Source organism: Oreochromis niloticus, linkage group LG10, assembly GCF_001858045.2.
Source record: "Oreochromis niloticus isolate F11D_XX linkage group LG10, O_niloticus_UMD_NMBU, whole genome shotgun sequence".
In the NCBI taxonomy this organism is placed as follows: domain Eukaryota; kingdom Metazoa; phylum Chordata; class Actinopteri; order Cichliformes; family Cichlidae; genus Oreochromis; species Oreochromis niloticus.
The window spans coordinates 22,409,978-22,432,827 of record NC_031975.2 but is presented as its reverse complement, the minus strand read 5'-3'; the positions used below and the strand labels follow the sequence as shown (position 1 = coordinate 22,432,827).

The following is a 22,850-nucleotide window of genomic DNA, read 5'->3' as shown; positions in this document are numbered from 1 at the left end:
CGGCCAATAGGTAAAAGTACAAGCAGCAGCAGGCGCCTGGCTCTTGAAGGTCTCTCTTTCAAGAGATCCGAGGTCCTTCATGGAGCAGGTGCACGTACACAGAAATTACAAGATCAATAAAGACCTATCAGCTGAACTAGCCACACGAGTCTTGTGATATTTCCTCCCAGGGTCACATTGAGTATACTTGTCTGTGGAGGGCAAGTCAGCCTGCTCCCTATGCTGTTATTGTCTGTCATAAAAACATATCACTCAATTATAATATCACTATGCTTTATTTTCCTGAAACATACCTCTGCAGTGGACTAATATGAGAGACAGACAATTATGGGAGCTTGTTTCCACAACTGAAAAAAATGTTTTTTTCAATTTAATTAATTTCAACAGTTGCCTCAAAGTGCTTTCTATTGTAAAGTAAAGACCCTACAATAATATAGAGAGTGGGAAGGAAAAACTCCCTTTTAACAGGAAGAAATCTCCAGATTTCGAGAAAATAACTTGAAATTTAAAGTTAGCACTGCCAATCATTAAACTCTGTGAAGGTATGTAATTTCTGGTAGCATCAGCATCAGTATCAGCTGCTGGTTTTAGAAATGATGAAATCCTTGTGTCACTAGCTGAAAAGAACTCAAAAATTTTGAGATAATAACTTCTTTTTTCTCCCAGTGGTATAAACAAGCTTCCATGCACAAGAAATGTAGTCCTGTACTGCTGAATAATAGCCCACCAGCAGTTTCCCATCTATGTTGTCACTGCAGAAATGTCTTCTATATGCTTATACTACATGTTTTAATATTCCCAGTTCCACAGACTGTATGTAAAAAAAAAAAGGGGGGGGGGAGAAGGAAAAAAAAAAGTGGCTGTTTCAATTTTCTAAAAAGAGATGTCATTCTGCAGAGGAGGATGTCCACACTCTCCACAAGATAGCAACTTGTCAATCACACAGTAGCCACGTCCTAAAGTATACCATGCATTATTCAGTGTTACTCTAATTAGGACCATCATTTTTTTTAAACTGTAATAACTGGCTAATTAGAAAAGTGATTAATTAGGTATTAAATTAAGTGAGAGTCAGTCCCATTTTCTGCAGTCAATGGAACTGCCCTCTGCTGGGAAAAAAAACCCACAGGTTTAAGACACATCTAGGCGGGTTTCAGTTTTCTGCCCCTCAGGTTATGGTCATCTTTTATATACTGTCTATGACTAAAGAAGCAACTTACATGTGTCCCAGCATATCATAAGCGACCTCAGAAGGAGTGACCAGAACATCTTTTTGCGTAATTAGTTTGAAATCTTGCAGCAATCTCTAAAGATAAACTGAAAATAGGGGGAGAACAAGAGAAACACTGAGTCAGGGTGTGATAAGTAAGTACCCTTAATCACTGCGTCCTTTAGTCTCATCATCAGCCATGTCTCTTCAGAAATCACAGGAAGTTTCTCCTCCATTAGTATTTTGGGATGCCACAAATGTATTCAGGGTTCATTTTTTAATCTTTGATGACCTTGTTAAAAAAATATGCTATCAAAGTTTCCTGATAGAAGTTTATGAACACGGAAAAGCCTATAATTCTTAGCCTCTACTTTTATGTAACTGCAGTTTAAAGCAGGCTGCTGTGCATTGCATCATGAATAGCAGACTTGATTTATGCTATCTTAAAAGTTTGTTGGAACAGGTCTTTATGCTTACGTTTGTTGGAACCGGTCTTTAAAGGAGCCTTTTAATGAATGTCCGCTTCTAGCTTCATAGAGTTAGATTTATAGTTTTAGCACTTAAATAGCAACCACATGATATTGTTTAACTGGCACATTAGTCATAATTGTAGCCTCTAGTTTTCTTTGTGTTCATATGGTGATGCTGTCTTTGTGTTTGGGTTGTGGCTACATGCGTTTAAGCCTCATTTTGTTGCTGTGTAACATTTAAGTTCGGCTCCATATGAGATGGCTTAAGTGCCATACCTCTTGTTTAAAGGTAGTGATCGCCAAGGTAATGACTAACCTGCCATTTAGAAAGAGGTCATGGAGGTAATGGAAGATTTGTAGCATTTAATAGAGAACAATGGCTTTGGCAGTGAGTGTAAATTAACTGTAATTATTATCTAAAGTTACTTCGATTAGAGGTTTTTACTGCAGTTGTCTCATTGTCGGTCTCAAACATGAGGGTGCTTCAGTCTGTGTCAGTCTTTGGTCCTTTCTGAATTATCTCAACAGCTATTAGAAGGATTACCATGAAAATGATCCATGTTTGCCTAATGTGAAATGGAATTACAACATTAATAACAACAGAGATTTAATAGATTCCTATCACTAGGGTAAATTTGTCCTTTGTCTATTCTTCTTCTCTGTGAGAATCAAAAACTGATCTTCAGCCTATACAGAAAGGCTTGATCCTTTATTCAGCTTGTCGCATGTGAATTGAAACTGGGTTATTTGAACTTTTAGTTATATCAAGCGAGACAATATGAAATAAAATGTCAAAAGATTAATCAATACTGAAGTCAGTCGCTTGTTGCAACCATGTAATGTCATTCTTGTAGTAAAACAAACACACCAAAAAAAGCTTTTATCTAAAAGTATGTCTCAAGATTTAGACATTTGCCGTTAGATTAAAAGGATCTGCCATATTGTTTACAAGCTACAGCAATAATTATTGGTAATAATCTGTCTTGAAACTGCACATAGGCACGTCAATAATCTGAATTTACATAGTTGTTACTGTTTAATGTCAGCATTTGTTAGAGTTTTATCGAGATTTAGTCCTGATTGTCTGAAGAGATGATTAACATGTTATATCATTACCTGAGAGCAAGCCTGCCAATTTCTGTGCTATTAAAGGCTGTTTTCTCAAAACATGTTTGGGAAAATGGGGTTTAGTCTAATTTTGGATGCTCTCTTCTGCTGATTTTTTTGGGGCAATATTTAAATCCAGCCTGAATATTGAGGCATCAAAGTGCTGCTGCTGACATTTGGTGTCATGAACAGTTTTGTTCCTGGATGACTTTATGCTTATTATAAATAAATAAGACATAATAATACAGTATAGATTACTTAAAGCATACAGTGGTCATTTAGATTATTCTTTTTAGACATTTGATTTTCAGTGTATTTATTTATATATATTTTTTCTTGACCTCATTGTTTGTTGAGGTCTCCCTTGATATGAAACAGTTTTCGTTCTGATAAAAACACCACTAGGTTTAAATGAAACTGTCGCTCAACCATCTACACTGTGTTACTGCCACAGGCTAAAGACGGACGAGTCGCCAACATATCTAAGGGGACAAATTTCACTGGCTGACCGACCAGATCTCAACCCCAGGCTTGTGTGGCTGTGCAGAGTGGAGGCAAATTTTATTTTCAGTTAATGCACAAGAAACTGTTCAATAAACTACACTTTTCAGACACAGTTCTGAGAGAAGCTTCAGCTGAGATTCTCAGTCTGTGTCGTTGGTTGGTTTTTCACGTGCTGTGTCTGATATTTAAAATTGTTAATACTGGAGGTGGGACAGTAAAGACAACACCCAATTGCAGGAAACGCACTTCATATCAGGTTGTTTTTAACCTTTTGACAGTCTATTTTTATTTCATTTCTGTTTTGGTATAGGATTTGTGATCTTGTAGAATTTTATGGAGTCTGATGTGGAAGCTGGATGAATCAGTCCTCTTGTCAAGTGTAGTATTACCGCTAGGCCAAAGGACAAATTTAGAGCCTAATGGCGGGGGAAAAAAAGGCAATAAAAGATGCGCCTTGAATATCCATGTAACCTAAACAAAATTTCCCTCTGCTTTTTGCATTCTACTTTCCGTCCTAAAAAAAGAAAACATCATTTTGGGTACAGTGCAGTTAAGCTGACAGGTTTGTGCTTATCTGTGAGTATCTCACCTAACACCGAGGGCCGCTGCTGTCCATTGATATTCCAGCTTGGTGTGCATGTCAGAATAGCTTTGTCCAACTGTGCAGAACAGGGGAGACAGTGTTTGACGGCGCGTCTCAATATTTAATTATCTACAGCTGCTTCAGAGCAAACAGAATGATCTGTAGGATCAGCAGATGTGACTGTACATTTCCTGGACGGCACAACTCAAATAAACAAGTGCTCCATCCACATGCCCTTTACATGCACATGTATGCTGCACTCATGTGACACTTGAATTAAAAAGACGGCGGCACTTTAGCGGCTCGATCACAAAACAGAAGCTGTCTGCTGGCAGGGAAAAAAGAGAAAACTCTTTGTGTCTGTATGGGTTTGTGACTGCAGCAGATTTCCATGGATCAAGGTGGTTTATGGCATTGTAGTGCTGCAGGCAGTGAGTCCCACATCAGCAGGGCAAATATTCTTCTAGTCTAATTACTAAGAAGCTCTTACAGTGTCCCTCTGTCTCTCCAAGGAGAATGTATCAAAAAACAACAAACTAGCCTCTGTGGAGCTGGATTAAATACAAAATAAATAAAGTTTATTGTGATTGCCTTTAAATGTTAAAGGAATTTAAAGAGCTTGAGAGTCTAGCCTCAGGTATAAATAAATTGAGGCATATTTTAGTTGCTAAATAGAGCGAGGGCTTAGACATAAGTACTTTGCTTCCAGAGTGAAGTGACATATTCTGACTTTCTCTTTCTGTGTGTATGTGTGTGTGTGCGCGTGCGCAGCCTGTGTTCTTTATGCTAGTGCACTCTGCACACACATTATATGCCTCACTGTGGATTCAAATTACCAATAGCTTTTTCAAAATGATTCAGTAAGGGCTGAGACTGACAAGATTGTAGCTTTTCCCGACAAATGAAAAGGCAGTCAGTCATGCTGTGCTTCCAGTTATGCTCTCATCCACTTAGGCTTGCATAAAAGGGGAATAAAAGAGGAAACTTATGTTGGATTATCATAAAATGTCAGGGAGATAAGCCAAAATAGTCTTACCACCGCATCCCAGTCCCTTATGTTCCTACGTAATTATCAGCAGTGCTTCTCGTAAAACATGCACAGGAAATCTGTAATTATAGTGGACAATGTCTGGTTTCAGTTTCTCTGAGGCCCAGTTTAGAAAGATATTGACAAAGAGAAAATGAGGAAAAAAAGACAGAGACACATACACATGCAGTGAAATAAAGAGGGGGAAAAAAAGGAAGATGAAGAATAATCAACAAAAAACTGCAATGACAGGATAGAAAGGCTTGAAGCAGTATGGTCAGCATGGTATTGTCTTGGCACTATAAAAAAGCTTCATCTTGTAAGAGCCATTTATATGTACTGCGCCAGCGGCTTAAACAGGAAGGATTATCAAATGACATTTTTAGCCTCTTAAGCAAGCCACAATTGCAACCAACGTGGTCCAAAAGAGAGTGAGACAAAAGAACTTATGGTGAGGATGAATGCGAGTGCTACGAATTAGCTAAATGTCAGACAGCTTGCGTATTGTAAATGTAACTTTTGGGCACTATTGTTTCTGTTGTTCGAGCGGCAGCTGTTCATGTACTCTGTTCTCTGAACAAAATGGGAAAAGAAGAAAGAGGATGGAAGGGGAGAGAGCTAGGGGAAGATGAAGAAGGAAGAACCAGCGCCAGTGGATAACAGCCACTGGATGTTTGTTGCTAAGCATTTAATCTCTCATGCTTGGAGAATACAAACGATCTTGTAATCGTCCCCGACCTTGACATGAACAGCAAGGTCGCAGGGGAGCTGGGATATTTTGCATTTCCCACAGATGCTTTGCCGAGACACGCAGAACAATTAGTAAACTGGATATTGAGTCTGTCTTCACTCTCTCCATCCCCCTCCATCCCCCTCACATTCCCATCGGGGTAGTTACCTGGCATGCCCCCAAGCCGCGACTTAGTTTGATTCCCAATACTTAATTATGATAAAGAAGCAGTCAAAGTAATAAGTCAGGTCAGACTGCACCTACCTGTGGGCTGTGCTTAACTGCCAATATCGAATATGCTTATTACTGATTACTCCACCAGTTATTTTCTATTAATTGATTCCAGGTTTAGACAAGAATATGTCAAATGGACAGAAAAAGGTGGTCACACATTTCAAAATCCTAAACTGCTACTATCACAGTAGTTACTGTGATTTATTTGGTCTGCTAATCATTATTTCTGTTCACATAAGGTTTAGTAATTTCAGCAGCATTTCTGTGTGTTCATATTTGACCATGTTCCAGTGTTTGCAAGCACAGAAGCTGGATATTAGACAGTGACTATAGAGTGTATGTTTGCATACATACTAACACCTAAAAGTGAGTAGGAGGGTGCCGGTGTGTTAATGTATGTGTTTGTGTGTGTGTGAGCTTGTGTTCCTCTGTGCATTGGCCCTCAAATCTCCTTTATGCAATTAAGGGACTTTTGTCCTCCGACAACAACGTATTACCTCTATTATTGAATATGCTGAGAGTTGAGATATGATTATACTGGAGGCAAATTAAATTTTTCTTTTCAGCAGTTTAAATATAAGAGCGTGGACTGGGTTCTTTTAAGTTAAGCCAGTATGGTTTTTAGCTTTATTCAAGAGAGGGATAATAAAGTTGACCCCTTCTCAGCATCCCGACTGACTCAACCTCAAAACTGCATGAACACAATGGCTACTAAATCTATTATTTTCTTTTAACAGCAAATCATCCTTCTGACAGTGACTTGAGAGTTTTTAGACTTTTTTTTTAGATGATAGAATTATCGTTCCTTTCCAGTGTTGTTTTCTTTCTTACCTCGACACTGAATTTATTAATGCCAAGCAGTTTGTTGCAGTGAACAGTCATGTCGTTTATGGTTTGCCCTGGTTTCCATGGCGAATAACGGAGCTTGTTGACTTCAAAGGTAAACAAGAGGCACAAAATGCTTGCAGTTTTAAAAGGAGAAACAGCAGGATCAATTAGGGCTTTTAAAGCTTTGCTTTAACGCCAAAACTTCATTTTTGTGAGAGCGTAGAACAGTGTTTTAACTGATAAACACTCGCCGTAGGCCTGTAATGGCTGCGGGACTCCTAATCTTCTACCACTTTTTGACATTTTTATATTTTAACAGAAACAGAAGTTCTTATCTTGTGCTGATCTCCATAAACTGATTGGTGCTTTCAGATATGCAAAATCTACTGTACCAGTAGACAAAATGGAATTTCAGATTCATCTGCATTCACAAGCACTGACTAGCTGTCAGAACAAGAAGTTTTGGCTTGAATCTCCTACTTACACTGGAAGTCCTATAATGTTCTTAGAGGCTAATTCTGCCATGTAGTTTCCCTAGATGGTTTTCCAAATTGTTCTAATGGCAAATGAAGTGGTCTCCATACAAAATAATAACTCAACTCATATGGTAGGGATATCTGGATCTGTCCTAAAGTGGTTCACCTCATTTCTGGCTGATAGAACACTTTTAGTTTCAGTGGGAAACTTCCGGTCAGATGTAGTAAAAAATTTCATGTGGAGTCCCACAAGGATTGGTTTTAAGCCCCTTGTTATTTTCATTATATATTCTTCCTTTAGGCCGTATCATTAGTGGTTTCAAAATTATTTCCTACCATCTGTATCCAGACAATATCCAATTGTACATCTCCTTTAAACCTTGGGAATTAGACAAATTATCCACTCTAATGGACTGTCTTAATGAAATTGATGGTTGAATGGCAAACAATTTTTTGCAGCTGAACGCAAACAAGGCTGAGTGTTTCATTCTTGCTTCAAAGAGTATCAAGCCCCAAATTAGGTCCTTTCTCAGCCTCGATAAAAGCTACTGCTCGGAATCTTGGAATAATTTTTGATCAGTCTCTGTCTTTTGATGCTCATATCAAGTCTGTGACCCGCTCCTGCTTTTTTCATTTAAGAAATATTACTAAACTTAGGACTATTGTCTCCAAAGGTGAAATGGAGATGCTTGTCCATGCCTTCATCTCCTCCCAGTTAGACTATTGTAATGCACTCTTTTCCTGTCTGTCTAAGGCTTCCTTAAATTGTCTTCAAGTGGTCCAAAATGCCGCAGCAAGGCTTTTAACCCACAGTAATAAATTCCCCCATATCACTCCCATGTTAAAATCCTTGCACTGGCTTCCAATTGGGTACAGATATCAGTTTAAAATCCTCACTTTTACATTTATGTCTTTACGAGGTGAGGCTCCCTCCTATATCATTGAGCTTCTTCAACTCTACTCTCCAAACCGGATCCTTAGATCCACTGTTAGTGGTCTTCTAACTATTCCACGGACCCGTTCGAAAACGAAGGGAGATTTTCAAACCCTAGCTCCAATACTGTGGAACAGTTTACCTCCCCCACTATGCACCATCGACTCTGTGGCTTCTTTTAAAAAACAGCTTTAAACACATCTGTTTAGACAGGCATTTGAGTAATGTTTGTGTGTACTATGTTGTTTTGTTTAATATGCTTTTATATTCCCATGTGAAGCACTTTTTAATAGCTTCTTGTCTTAAAAAGTGCTATATAAATAAATTTTACTTATTTACTTAATTACTCAAAAAATCAAGTCTCATCTATATCTAATTTTTTACTCATTTTTGTTGTAAAATGCTTTTATTTTCAAATAAAACTACAGAATGAATCTTTATCATCTAGCAGATAAACCCTAAAGTTAAGCTTCTGCCAATAAATTCAACATTGTGGGTGCTTGCGTAGGAGAGTTTCATGTTTGCCTGTAATTAATTCGGCGCTCTCCCGACCGTATGAAAAAACATGTAAACTCTTAGAGGGATCTGGCGTTTTTATGTTTAATATATTCCCCTGACATTTGCCAGATGAGGTTGTGAGGCAGCAAATTCCTTGCTTGTACCTTTTAGAGAATCTCGTTTTCACTGTAATAACCCCACGGAGCATGGGCCAGAGGTCAGGCTCACGGAGTCAGGAAACATCAATCCAAGGTGGAGCATCTGGCTGAATCAGCAGCTTTTTGACTTCCTTTAAGTGCAGATAGATTAAATCAGTGAGAAGAAGAAGAAGCAAGGTGCCCTAGGCAGTGAGTGGTTACAGTGGTGATGGCTGTGTGCATTTGTCCCTGCATATGTGTGTAGGTCAGGAGATGACACAAGGAGTTGTTATAATGAAGAGGGTGAGTAGTGAGTGCATTTGTGTTAATAGGCAACAAAATAACTAAGGCAGAATGTGGAAACTCTACTTTCAGTGCCCTTATATGCTCAAGTACATATATATACATATACACCTTGGTATGTTTGTATGCACATGTGCTCATGTATGTGCAAATGATTGCTGAGAGGTGTTAATAAGGGCAGCCTGCAGTTTGAGCTGTAGATAGTTAGACTGTGTTTAAAAAAAGGTTTATCCTCGTTAGCACCGTGTGATAATTGCCATCACGTTTGGAGGTGTTTGTCATTGGTTTACGGTTTTTCTAATTTTGGTGCCTACTGTATGATCCATGCAAATGTGTTTTCCTTAATACATATTTGATTTGTTTTATTCTACACCACATATCTAATATAGTATTTTTTTTTAAATGAGGATTAATGTGATTTTTTTTATTTGGTTTTGATTCATTTATTTGAAAACATATTTGTGTTAAAGCACTGGATTTGTCAGTGATTATCTAAGTTCTTCAGAATCTCACACTACATGAGAACTGTCCTTGAATTTTGGCCATGTTATTTTTAAGCAGCACAAATCTATGAGAAAGCAATACTCATGTCTTTGTCTGTCTGTGCAGGAGAGACAAATCTATTTCATTTTTGCTTTTTGTAAATTCAGCTGATCTCTATCTCTGCCCTTGTAACTCTTTCCGATTCATATATGCAAGTAAAAATTGCCTAAGTTTCCCCCTCTCATACAGTTTTGTGAAGGTATACACTCTGGCTTTCTTTCTTAATATAAAAGCCCTTTTCTCTCTTGCTCTTCCAGCCCTGTCTGATCCGGACGGAGACCCCTGTCGGAGGACCTACTGTGGACGGGGTCGACAATGTGTGCTGATGGCAGAAACTGGCCGCGCAGAGTGCGTTTGCCAGGAAAAATGCCGGCCCTCCTTCGTGCCGGTGTGCGGCTCAGACGGCAGATTCTATGAGAACCACTGTGAGGTTTACCGCACCGCCTGCCTGGAAAGAAGACGGATCTACGTGGTACACAGCAAAGATTGTTTCTTTAAAGGTACAGATTTAGTGCTACACTGCTACACTGACACTGCTGGGGGCTGAGGGCTGGCACACACTGTTAAAAAATGACTGAAGTTATATATTTGAAGTTATATTGATAAAAAAATGTCTAATTATCTTGGATATTCTATTATAATTAATCAAAATAAATTACAAAGGCATTTAGGATGAAGAAAATATAGAGGACATATGCGTGCCCATGCTGTGATACTGCAGCTGTTTGTCAAAATTATATTTCCCCCAAAGTTTGATAACAAACAAACAAACAGCTTGCTGCATGCATTTTTTTTTTTCAGGGACATTTCAATTTTACTTTGTCAGTCTTCTTCACATATTCCACCATCTGTTGTTGCTTGAAAACTCTTATTAAAGTATTAGGTTTTTTTGTGTACCTTTGGAACAATGGGCTCTTTGTTTTTTGCAATAATTTGTCTTATCCAAAGTAACAAATAAGAAGGGCAAAAAAAGTGTATTTGATATAAAAATTAATGTGGGTGTTTAATGAGTTAAAATATTGCGTGATACTCTGTAACACCTTGTGTTAAATACACTTTGATTCAGTAGTTACAAAAACATTTCTATATAAAGTAATTCATAGTTTTCATATTATTTGATGATGATGTGTGTGAGTTTGGAAACTTAACAGTCCCATGTTATAGAATGTGTGAACAAGTTAATGAGCCTCCCATGTCGCAGCACTGTGCCTTCCAGGTTTCAGCTCAAAGAACCGCACATCTTTGTTTCCAACTTGCCTCAGCACAAAGCTAGTTTTTTAGCTTTGTTAACTCTCTGAAGCTTTCAATCCAGCTGTGCTGCTACTTCCCACAACTCTCTCAGCCTGCGCTCACTCAGTTAAAGGAAGTGCAGCTGATCAGGCATCTCTTTCTTCACACTGAGTGATCATTTCTCATGTCAATATAGCCGAAACGCCCACCTGCTGTTTTTAACTTATGTCAGGATTTTAGCAGTGCATAGATAAAAGAAAAAATGGTTCAAATTAACAGGCTATCATATATTATTCCATATGAAAATATTGTGAAAAACTTTTTTTATTTCAAGTTCATTGCACATTAAGTGAAATAGTTTGTCGTTTTTTAATTTTAGTTTTAAAGATGATTATTAGAACACGTGAAAAATAGAAATCTGGTATCTCAAATTATTAGAATATTTTATTTTCTGTTTCGGTAAATGAGTTAAATATAGTCTATAGGGTTAAATACCATGGTATCTTGGACTTGTTCAGTGCACGCAACAACAGTGACAACTCATGTGGGTCCAGATGACGATACCCTCCACAAGCCACAGACGGTCACTGCTGAAAAGGCTGGCTCTTTGCAGAGTGCTGGATCGAAGCATATTAAATGAAAGTTGATAGCAAGGATAAACTGTGATAGGAAAAGGTGCCCAAGCAGCAGAGATGGCCCCAGCCTTGAGAGGGTTTTCAAGAAGATTCAAATTAAGAACTTGGTGGCGCTTCACACGGAATGGACCGAGGTGCACTAACATCATCAGGAAAGTGGCTTCAACTGTCCCTAATATTATGACGCTGATCCAGAGAGGAGGAGGAAAAGGGAGGAAAAGAACTTGCATGAAAGTAAATTCTGTCTTTCAAGGTCCAAGAGTCAGCAGAGGCACAGAATCCAAGTCCAGGCTGAATTTCCCACAGTCTGTGGTGATGTGGTTTGCCATGTCATCTGCTAGTGTTGGTCCGCTGTGTTTTATCAAGTCCAAAGTCAAAGCAGCCATCTACCAGGATATTTTAGACTACTTCATGCTTCCATCTGCTGCAGATTTCCTTTTTCCAGGATGACTTAGGACCTGCTCACAGTGCTGAAACTGCCACCAAGTTACCTGACCAGCGCCTCTTTTGATTAATTTTAGAAAATATCCTAATGATAAGAGATACTAGATATCTGATTTTCATTAGCTGCCATAAACATCAAAATTAAATATTACACTTTTCACAATGAGTATAGAATATAAGTTGTTGGGGTTTTTTTTTAAATTTAACTTAACACTCTCCAGGAACACCCACTTCCCCATCTTCTGGTTATTTTGCTCATAGTTGCTCAAAGTCGTTTCTGTGGTTTCTGGTCTTCATGACACTTGTTGTGGCGACTTTCCAACTTTAGTCTACGTTATCATCTGGTGTAATAACAAAGTCACACAATAACATAGACTTAGAGACTTGGACTGGAATATCCTGGAATATACATTTATAACTGAAAGCCTCTGTTTTATATATCTATAAAATACATGTATGAATAATACATTTTCCTGCTGACCCCATCCTCACCAGTGCATTGCTTAGCTTTCACGGCAATTCATTAAATGACGGTCGGCACTTCAGCTGCCATTTATTAAAGGTAATACGCCGACAAAGAATGAGTACTTTGTACGACCCCACTTTAAAAGCTGAATTAACCCTTAAAGACGCTTGTGTTCATTATTGCTGCCAACAACTGAACATTTGTCGTACTTTGCTTTCTTGTCCCTTCACACTTAAATTGGAAGAAGCAAGCAATTATGATGCACATTTTTAGCTCCACTGCTGTTGGCTTTTAAAGTCTGTTGAGATTACGTGAAATCAAGTGAAATTATTACATGGGCATAGTAGTTTTTTCTTTTCACCTGGCTTTTTTGTGTAATTTGCAGTCATTTCCATTGTTTTCCACTGCTTACACAACAACAAACACAGTTTCACAGCCTCTGTATCTTTGATGTCTCACTACATCACTGTGTATGGCACATGTTTGATCCCTTTTGCAAGTGAAAATTGCCCTGAAATGATATTCTAATACCCGTGAGGGATACATATGAACAGTCTGAAGGCTACACTTAGGTTTTAACTTTGGTTTGATGTTGAAACATTTAAACAAAAATAGAGTTGCACTGACAAGCAAAGCAACTGTTGTGTAGCATGTTGCCAGCTGTCAAGTTCCAGTCACAAACATCAATCACTGTGAAAATTGTGCCGGTTTCTGTCAGCCTACGATTCAGTTGAGATGAAAGGACGAAATCATCTGTAGTTTGGCGCTGAAGGCTGTGGCTCGGGGTCGAGTTTTTCTGGGAAACAATAGCGATGCACTTACACTGGGACAAGGACAGTAGGCATTTTCATCAGGTGCTTATTCATCTCTTCTGTCTGGTCGACTTGGTTAATCATGCTCCTTTCACTACAAGTCAGCTTACTTATTAGGCAGTTGGCCCTAATCACAAAGACTGGCCTCTAAATCATTTATAATTGCACCCTAAAAACTAATTTGATGATCAATCTAATTGTGGAACTTTAACAGAGTTTTGAGTCAGAAGGAAACCAGTGTTGAGCAGTGCAAACATATCATTAACAGACTTATTTTGCAGCAAATCCTTTCATAATTCTAAATTTTATATGCATTCAATTAGGTTATGAAAATGGCCATCCAAACATTTTTCCATAGACGTTTATGCATTATGTGCACATGCACTGACTCAGTCTGTTCCTTCTTCCTCCTCACTACATATCCATGCACTCACAAATCACCACAAGGTTACCTGGGATCACTGGTTCCGTATTGTAAATCGTTTAAATCTTCACTCTTGACTATCTCTCATTAGCAAAATCGCACTCTCAGCATGAACAGTCTGTATTATTATCCAAAGGCAGCCCACTCACTTTATTATGACTTCGATTTAAAGGTAACGGGGCTGCAAACTTGGTGGCATAGCCTCTTTTTTCCCAGTTTTCCAGGTCAGACTAGTATTAAGCATGTTTTATACTCCCTCAGGGCGCGGATGTTAAAATAGAAAGCAAAGCTATAGTTATTTTCGAGCGCATGATTTCATGTCAACGCAGCACAGAAACACAGACGCACAATAACTCACACAAACATGGCAGCACTTTCAGGAATATCACATTAGGGAGGCAAGGATTCCTTCCAGACATTACCATGCATAGCTAATCCACATTAGGGGTGTTCAGTCGGCACATTAAGCTTAAACTTGATGTCTGAATGCAAACCAGCAGGAGATGGAAAATGGTGGAAATCGGTCAGATGCTATGGGAATCATGTGTGTGTCTGTACACGTGAAGTCAATATTGCACTTGACATACAAAGAAAACATTAGAAGGCACGTCTCTCGGTGGTGTGCTACAGCCATTATTCATAATCACTATTTGTACAGAGCACTGGAAAGAAGCATCCCTGACGTTGATCAATAACGCTTGAAAATAGCAACACATCCTGTTCTGGTTTGAAGCTCTGCGTCGCATCTGCAGCTGCAGAATGAGACACAATTGACCATTTTCCTCCATTTCTGTCAGGATTTCACTCGGCAACTGCTCCAGTACATTTAAACTAGGAAATCCTCAACGGTTAATGACAATAGGATAAGACAACAATATTATACAGAAGTACAATAATAGTAATATTTGTCTTTCAAATAAAAATGAATAGAGAAAAAAAAAGATGAAGCTATAAATGTGCTCATACCCCCCCAACCCCCCACTCAGAGAGTGAGTAAGACACAAATGGATCTCTTGGGACCCTAGAGCAATGTTTTAAGCCACTGACTTTTTTTTTTTTGCAGAATAGGGTGGGGGTATGGGGGGGTGGATTTGCTTTCAAATATGATAAACCTAAAAGCTCAGCTGTGAAAGCCTATTTCTTTCAGCTCAGGGCTAGGGTCAAAGTCACAGTGTCAAATATAGCAAGTAGTTATGCCAGCTTTCGTCTCGTCATATTTGCATGACTGTGATTTTCTCCGCAGAGCTGGTCCAAAGCTCTTCACTTTGGAAAAGGAAAAAATAACTCTGACCTTTCCTTACTGGCTTCTACTTACAGAGCTCATTTTGTTTATGCATTAAGCTTTTAATAGGTCTGCATGCATATCCAATGGCATCCGCTGCTACAGTTACACCAGCAGACCGCATGTTACTTTCAGCTAAAGTGGAGAAAAACACACACACAAAAGAAAACAAATAATTCAACTGATTTTTTTTTTCCATTTTATTTATGAGACTTTTACTAGAGTGTCCCAGTTCATCTGCAGTTGCCTGTTTCAGTCACTTACCTGAAATTTGTGATGAATTTAACAAGATTTTACCTTTGTACTTTTTTAAAAAAGTTTTGTTGTTTTATGTTTGGGGGTACAGTTTGTATCATGTAACATCAGAAGTTTTTATGAGCTTCAGAGAAAAAGTTGACTTTTTCAAGGAGAGAGGTCAGCTCTGCTTTGGTTTTATGTTTTTAATTAAATTTTTATTTTATTTTTTCCTCGGGCAGTGGGGAAAATCAAGGGAGAATGTTTAATGGCTCAAACTACTGTATACTTGTTGTGGCAAACAGAGTTGCACAGGTGAAGGAGTTTACCACTCTGAGGGTACCCAGATATTCTCTTTGATGCAGCTTGCTTCTGGCTTGATACTCAAAAGTGTGTGGTAAAGGATTTGACTTTTTTGACAGACGGCAAAGGTGATTTCAGGGCCGAAAAAAAGGATAATAAACGTCTGGATGGGGATTTTTGTTCTCCCCACTTCTTTCTTTCTTCTCAGCTGATGCTTTAATACATATTGGCTAAAAAATGTGTATTTGTATAATAACATTAGAATAACAATGGGATTATAAAATGCCACACTCTGAAGTGAATTGATAACTGTTACATACCAGTAAAAGGGACACAACAATGTTTAAACCAAAGCCCTATAAAGAGATTTTCATTCTTTCACCATTTTTAAGATAACTTTAATTCTGTTTTCACTGCAGCACTTCTAAGATTAGTCTGAGCTCGCTTCAGCTATCCATTTCACAAAGACCCTGCTATAAAATTACCACGGAAACCACAAATGTCTAACGTACACAAGGGAAAGTCAGTTTGTCTGCTCAAGTACGGCAAATAGATAATCGGCTTCAAAGTCAAAACTTGCTTGACGCCAAATGGTTTTAGAAAGGGCAAACTGTCAATTAAAAAGATTGATGTACCTGAAGCACTCAAACTTAATAACCTATTTAGATTCAAATTACTAAAAGTACCAAAAGTCATAAAACGGGTTTTGAGTCTCTCATCTGTTTTTTTTTTTTACTTTTTTTTTTTTTACAACCATGTGATAAATTACACTCTTGCCAAGTGATTGATCTAATAAAAATGATAACACATTTCAATAGAGTGGCAGTGCCACCCTTTCGCTTATTTTATTTTCAGAATGAACTACATATAGTAGTGCATCAGAGACAGATCACCTTAGTTTTCCCTGTGTTTTAGATATCTGTTTATTTATTTCTGGCTAATTTGGAAAAAGGAGATTACTTTGAGACAGAAATGTTGAAATCTGCAAGTGTTTATTCAAATAAAATTACACTTGGCATTCACTTAATTCTTTTATTAAGTGCATAATGTATAAATTCAATTACATTTAAAGATTTTTAAAATCTCATTAGCTTTAGAAATCCCTCTTCTGATTTGTGAAACAGGCATCAGAAGCACAACATGTTTTCTCTTTCTTCTCCTGTGATGAGTGCTGGGCAGAGAGTCGGCTCTTTTCTGACCTTGCCTTTGATTATGGCCCTTTCCCTCTGAAACGATCCGAAAAAGAACTAACACAGTTGATTCATCGCTTTCATCTTCCTGATGAGTAGGAAGCTTCTAGAAAAGGCAGTCCAAAGAGACATCTGTTTTCACCGGGTTGTGTATGCCACTCCACAGGGAGGTCTTTAATGTACCTGGTTTGACCACTCTATTATGGACGAGTGTCATTCTGGTGATTCTTGGTTGTGATCCCGCTGACTCTTAGATCAGACGAGTAATGTGGTAGCTTTCAGACTGAAATTAGAGTTGAGTCTCCCCTGGGTCTTAGTGAGCTACCTCTCCTACATTTTCTTCCATTAAGCCAGGCGGTTCATAACATTAGTTGCCAGCCCTCACTTGAAATCCCTTGTGGGAAGCCCTGACCACCGCCCCCCCATCCTCTCCAGACTGGACACCAGCCAGGTTAAAGTTGATTGCAGAGCTGCAATGATTAATTGATTGGCTGACTGGTCAAAAATTAATTTGCAGCCTTTTGTGATAATAAACTGCTAGTTTAAGTCACTTATCAAGCAGAGGAAAAAAAAGACAGACATCCTCATTTCACCTTTTGAAGACATCAGTACTGAAAATAGTTCTTCAGTTGCTTTAACTAGCCACTTAAATAAAGATTCTCATAAGGATCCTGATTGATTGATATTTTAGCAATCATCAGTCTTCTTGAGATTCACAAGCTGTTGCCAAATTTCACAAAAAAATGACAGCTACAGTGTTCTTGATATAATGAATTGCTTTGTCTTTTCCTCTCTCCAACCTCCCTTTTAGCCATCTATCAACTACCCGTGTTTGCGGTGTCTCTCACTTTTAGAGCTGCCTCAACCACTCTGATTACTCTTCATCATTCTGGCTCATTCAGTGGCAGCTGTGGTTATTGCATTAGCCATCAAAGCTGCCCCCGTTTGTCTTTGTACTCCCTCTCTCTCCCTGCAGCCCATGGCAGCACCCTGCCTCCACCGTCCATCTTATTGCTTGCTAACCCTCTACCCCTTCCTGTGACTGCTGCTATTAACTTAGTCACGCAAACACACAGTAGTTTGATCATTCTCACAAGAAGGCTCAACTTAGCTTGAGCTCCAGGGCTGCGTCTTTAGTTTTATACATTAATCAAGATTATATAAGGTTAAAATATAATGCCATTAAAGATGAAAAACCAAGTGTTTGTAATTGCGGGATGTTCATGACATCTTGTTTTTGTCTTGCTTTTTTTCTGCAAATTCTTTGTTGGATTTAAATTAGTATAATTTTCTTTGGTTTATTAAAAAAATGGCCAAACAATTGCTGTATGGTAATATCCCATAATGAAATGTACTTATGAGCAATTTGTTGCTATGCCACTAAAGCAGGCTGGAATCTAGAAATTATGTATTGCTGATTCTGATACTAACTCTCCAAGGTTTGTTTTTCTTTGTACATCCATACACTTTGTTTAAACTGCTTATCCAATTCAGTCCCTGTGTGGGTGTTGGGCTGGCCTTCCTTATCGTCACAGGTAGAGCGCGCTCCACGCAGGACACCAGCAGGTTCGAACAATGAACCTTTGTGCTGGGAGGCAACAGTACTGACCACTGTCCCACTTTTCCTCCAACAGTATGTTTGTACTGTCATTAATGACTGACCTACTTGGGTGGTGTGAACCAATCAGTTCATTGATTACATTTTATATTCATTCCACTGAACCCTATCAACCTACATCAATCACTTCTACATTACAAGGGCACATTTTAGAAACCCCCACTCTTTAACTGAACTGCTCCAGCAGGGATGTAAAATTGTCCACGTCACATAACAAAAGCTAGTCTGGGCTATGTGTAAAACATCCATTCACATACACAAAAACACAAACTATCACCAGCAGGGGTTGCTTTGGCAGGACCTTTTTTAGTTATGGTGGGCTTTTACATGTATATCAGCCAAACTATATCAGCCTTTCTTATGTGCCATCTTGCCCGAACACTTTTTCGTCATTTTGTCTTTTCACTGCTGACATGGGTCTTCATTCATTCACCTAATTTAGTTGGTCAACAGTCTCCCCTGTGAACAAAGGAGCTGTCTTTTGACCATTGGTTTACCCCACTGTAATAGTGTAGGGGTAATGCCATGGACACTGAACCAATGCTGTCTAATATTCCATAAAACCTTCATGGTGAATCAGGCTACACCTGGTGTGGTTAATCGGGTATCTTCCTATAATTCAAGAGATTTCTGTCTGTCTGTGCTTTTGTTGCTTTGTCCGCCAACACCTATGACATGATCAAGAGTTTAGCAACCAAATTTGGATCTTAGTCACCTGAAGGTTCTTATCTATATCAGGATATCAACAGGTTGCCAAGCAACCACCTGTTAGTCATTTTGAACTTTTAAGCATCTTTGACATCATAACCTGCATCCTGTCTTTTTCATTTCACAGCCCCAACATCCGCTTTATAGACACAAAAGTGTAATCTTGAGTGATATTACATATAGGGGATATTATATTGTCTTCACGATGCCTAGCAACAGGCTAAAAAACACGGATGGTACCATTTTCATTTCATGGCCATTAGCTCCAATAGGCCAAAATAATACTGTAGTGTAGGTATGTATTAGTACTAGTAAATAATTGTAGTATATAATGACTTTTCATAATATATATGCCAATTTAAAAACTAAACCCAAAACTATCATTGTTTTGTTTCATTAGTTAACAAACATAATGACAAACTCAAAGAAAATTCTCTATCTGATATTCCAATAATTTTCTGTTGCAAGTTACAATTATTTTTGCCTAAACAGTCGTTTGGATGAATATATGTCTTGTTTTTGTTCCTGTATTTTGTGTTAATTTTGCAGTTGTTTTAATGGCAAAATCAGCTAAATTAGTACTAAATGTTCATTATAACGTTATAACATTCTTTCATTACTTTTAATCACTGATTTTTTTTTTTATTATTTTTGCTTTATTACAAGCTTCATCTTTAATGTTTAGTAGACGCTCAGTTTTTTTTTTGTTTGCTTGGTTGTTTGTTTTTTGGTTTTGGCTCTTTATTTTTCACCTCTCTTATGTAGATGCCTACTCATCCTTTTACGTGGACTCTCTCTCTCTCTCTCTCTGAAACACACACACACACACACACACACACACACACACACACACACACACACACACACACACACACGAGAATGATGGTACACGCTTCTGTCATGACAAAAGCAAAATAATCTCTTATGAAAGAGAATGTTTATTCATGCCTAAGAGATTTTGACATGCTTGTCACAACACTGGCATTGCCTCTCACTTTGCCTTTTCTGTGGTGCGCTATACTCCACAGCACCACAATGGACCTCTTAAATCACTTGCCTGGCTTTAGCTGCAGACGTGTGCTGCTCAGCCTGGCACATGCAGTATGGATATATTGATAATTTAAATCCGAGTTGGGAGTAAACAAATTGTGATGGGCATCACAATTTGAAATTCTTTTTTTTCTTTTTTCCTGCTTCTCACCATAGATGTGTAACACACACACCTGCACACACAGAGCTTTTCCCTCATTTTGCCTTGTTGAAGTAATTAACAAATCCCTAATGTGGGTTTTGTTCAGGGAAAGCCATTTTGGCATTCTGTCTACATCTTGTAGCATTAACAGGTGGCACTGCATCATTTTTGGAGCTCATCATCGACATGGTCTGTTTTTATTACTGTTCTTAACACAACTTTTTAAGAGCTGTTGGCAAATGGCTCTGAACAACTGAGAAATTAGAAAGTGACAAATGAATTCATTTGGCCCATCCCCTCCAATTCAGCAATCCTTTCATCAGTTTAATGGCTGTATAAATGGAAAACACATATGGCTGCCAGTGTTTCTAGCCCCAAACTTTGAAACTTGTCTGATCTGTTTTTGATGAAGTCTCGTTTCATTTACTAACAAGTGAGATGAATATCTTTTGCTGGAGTTTAGACATCAGTTTAATGTCTGTATGATAATTAAATATCCGTTTAATTCAAACAACTCTTCCTAGCAATATAGTGCCATTCATAGTACACACACACTGCTCTCTTTCTGTGTCCATGCAGATCTATTTCATTCCCCCTTAAACAGCCCGCCCTCCCCACTCTTTCCTGATAGACCACTTTCCTCTTCTCTATCGTTCACCCTCACTTTTTTTTCTTGTCATGCCCCCAATATAGTGCAGATGGGGATTTGAGTGACTCTGTCAAGCTTTTTGCTGCGTTCCCGGTCTGTGTTAAATTGGTTCAGAGCTTAAGTAGAGTGTGAGCCTGGAAAAATAAAAAAATAAAAATACAAGAATCACCTCGAGGCAAAGTGACCCTGGGAAGAAAAAAAAATCATATACACTCTTCATCCTTGACAAACACAAACACTCGCACACACAAACACGTACGGAGACATAAACTAGGAGTGTAAAATGGATGTGTGGCTTGGTTCACTCCTAATCCGTTGCAGTGAGTGCAAAGATCTTTACCTTCACGTGGAAGTATTTGTAGCTGCTTCACACAACAGGACAAGGTCGTCACCGTGCCATCAAATTAATCTGGTGGGGGCAATGAGATGGCTCTTTGATGCTATCACGTGATGGATAATCTGATTAGACAAAGTATTTGATCACTACTGTGGACCGCTGGGCAAGTTAGCTCAGATAACTGTCTGGGGACTGAACTATAAAGGTTCTTAACTCGATTAAGATATATTGTTAGATGAATTTAAATAAATTTCAGTATTATTGGTGGTTAACACATTCACTTTACACACACAAGAGCTCTAATTTGAAGCCATGAGGACACAAACATAAACACAGAGAGTCACAAGTGTACTTCTAATGCCAGTCCCAAGCCCAGATAAATGTGAGGATTGCATGAGGAAGAGCATTCAGCGTAAAATCTGTGTCAAATCGAACATGCAGCTCTATCCGCTGTGGTGACCCATTGGGGAAACAAGGGCGCAAAAAGTGCACCAATTATCATCAGACTACTTACGTTTGCACACAAGAAAATTGAAAGCTTTACCTCGCTGTGCAGCAACTGTCTTATTTCATTTTAAATATTACCTGGACACCAATCAGAACCCAAAAAAAATAAAATCTACTTTTTATAATTATAATAAACCAGATTTTTTTATTTATTTTTTTACAGAACCACTTCAGGCAAAGAGACCCTAGAAAATTTATAATGTTAATAAAAGAGTATCATGTAATCAGAGCAGCAGTTTCATAATCAAAGCAATCCCAAAGATAAAACTTCATCCAGTCTCACAATTTTTTTTATGCACTTTGTAATCATTTCCTGATTTGGACTGTAATAATGGCAACTCACAATCAGCCTTTTTAGTGCAGTGTGTGACTCATTTTCCTACTTGCTCCTGTGCTCGGATGTAGGTTATGCTCAGTCACTCATAAGTTTTGTGTGAACAGGTTACGTTTTCTCAAGTTCACATCAGTTCTTTCTACTTGAATGCTGCACACAAATGCACAAAAAGTGTCAATGAATTATTTTTTGTTTGCCACTTTCTAAATCTTGTGAAAAGAATACAGGTGCACATTTCTTCCTTTTTTGGAGGATACACTCACTTTTAACAGAGTTTTTAAGCATCTGGATGGCGATCTTGCTGGAAGAGATGACTGAACAGTGCCTCCACTGCCTTGTGTAATGCGAGTTGTCAGATTATATACTTCCACCCTGCCAGTTGAACAGTTTGACCAGAGGGCAAAGAACAAGCTCAGATTGACAACTACCACAGCTCAGTGTGCTGCACCAACTGATTTGCCAGCTCTCAAGATGACTGAATGATCAACTGAATGACTGCCCAGCTTCTTGCACAGCCCTCTATTTCACCAAGACACTCAAGCTACTTGCCCTTTGAGTACTATTCTCAATGCAGAGACTGAAAATGTGCTCCCTAAAAGAAGTTATATCTCAGAATTGTTCCTTTAAAAACAAAAAAAAGAGTTCTTCAACACATGTAATCCTGAAATATTTGAATAGTTAAAATTTCATTGATTTGTTCATTTACTTTGAAATAAAAGTAAATGAAATATTTCAAGTGGACTGAACCTGGTACATGTAATATATAATATTACTGGTATTTTCAGTGTTTGAGTCAGTTAATTAAATTAAATTGAGTTATTTAAATACAATGTGTAACATAGGTGACCCTTAATAGTAAACAACTGCATTTAATTTGTAGTGATCCATCTACATGCAAGCC

General features: G+C 38.3%; 1 protein-coding gene across 4 annotated transcripts in view; it reads left to right on the top strand.

Annotated features, from left to right (window-relative positions):
* The window catches only part of fstl4 (follistatin-like 4), a 218,432-nt gene that overhangs the window by 83,824 nt on the left and 111,758 nt on the right, over positions 1–22,850 (top strand). For all 4 annotated transcript variants that reach the window (XM_025910898.1, XM_025910897.1, XM_003451400.5 and 1 more), the window contains one exon: positions 9,842–10,084. In XM_025910898.1, the coding sequence (XP_025766683.1) occupies positions 9,842–10,084 (243 nt within the window). The remainder of the gene's footprint in view (positions 1–9,841; positions 10,085–22,850) is intronic.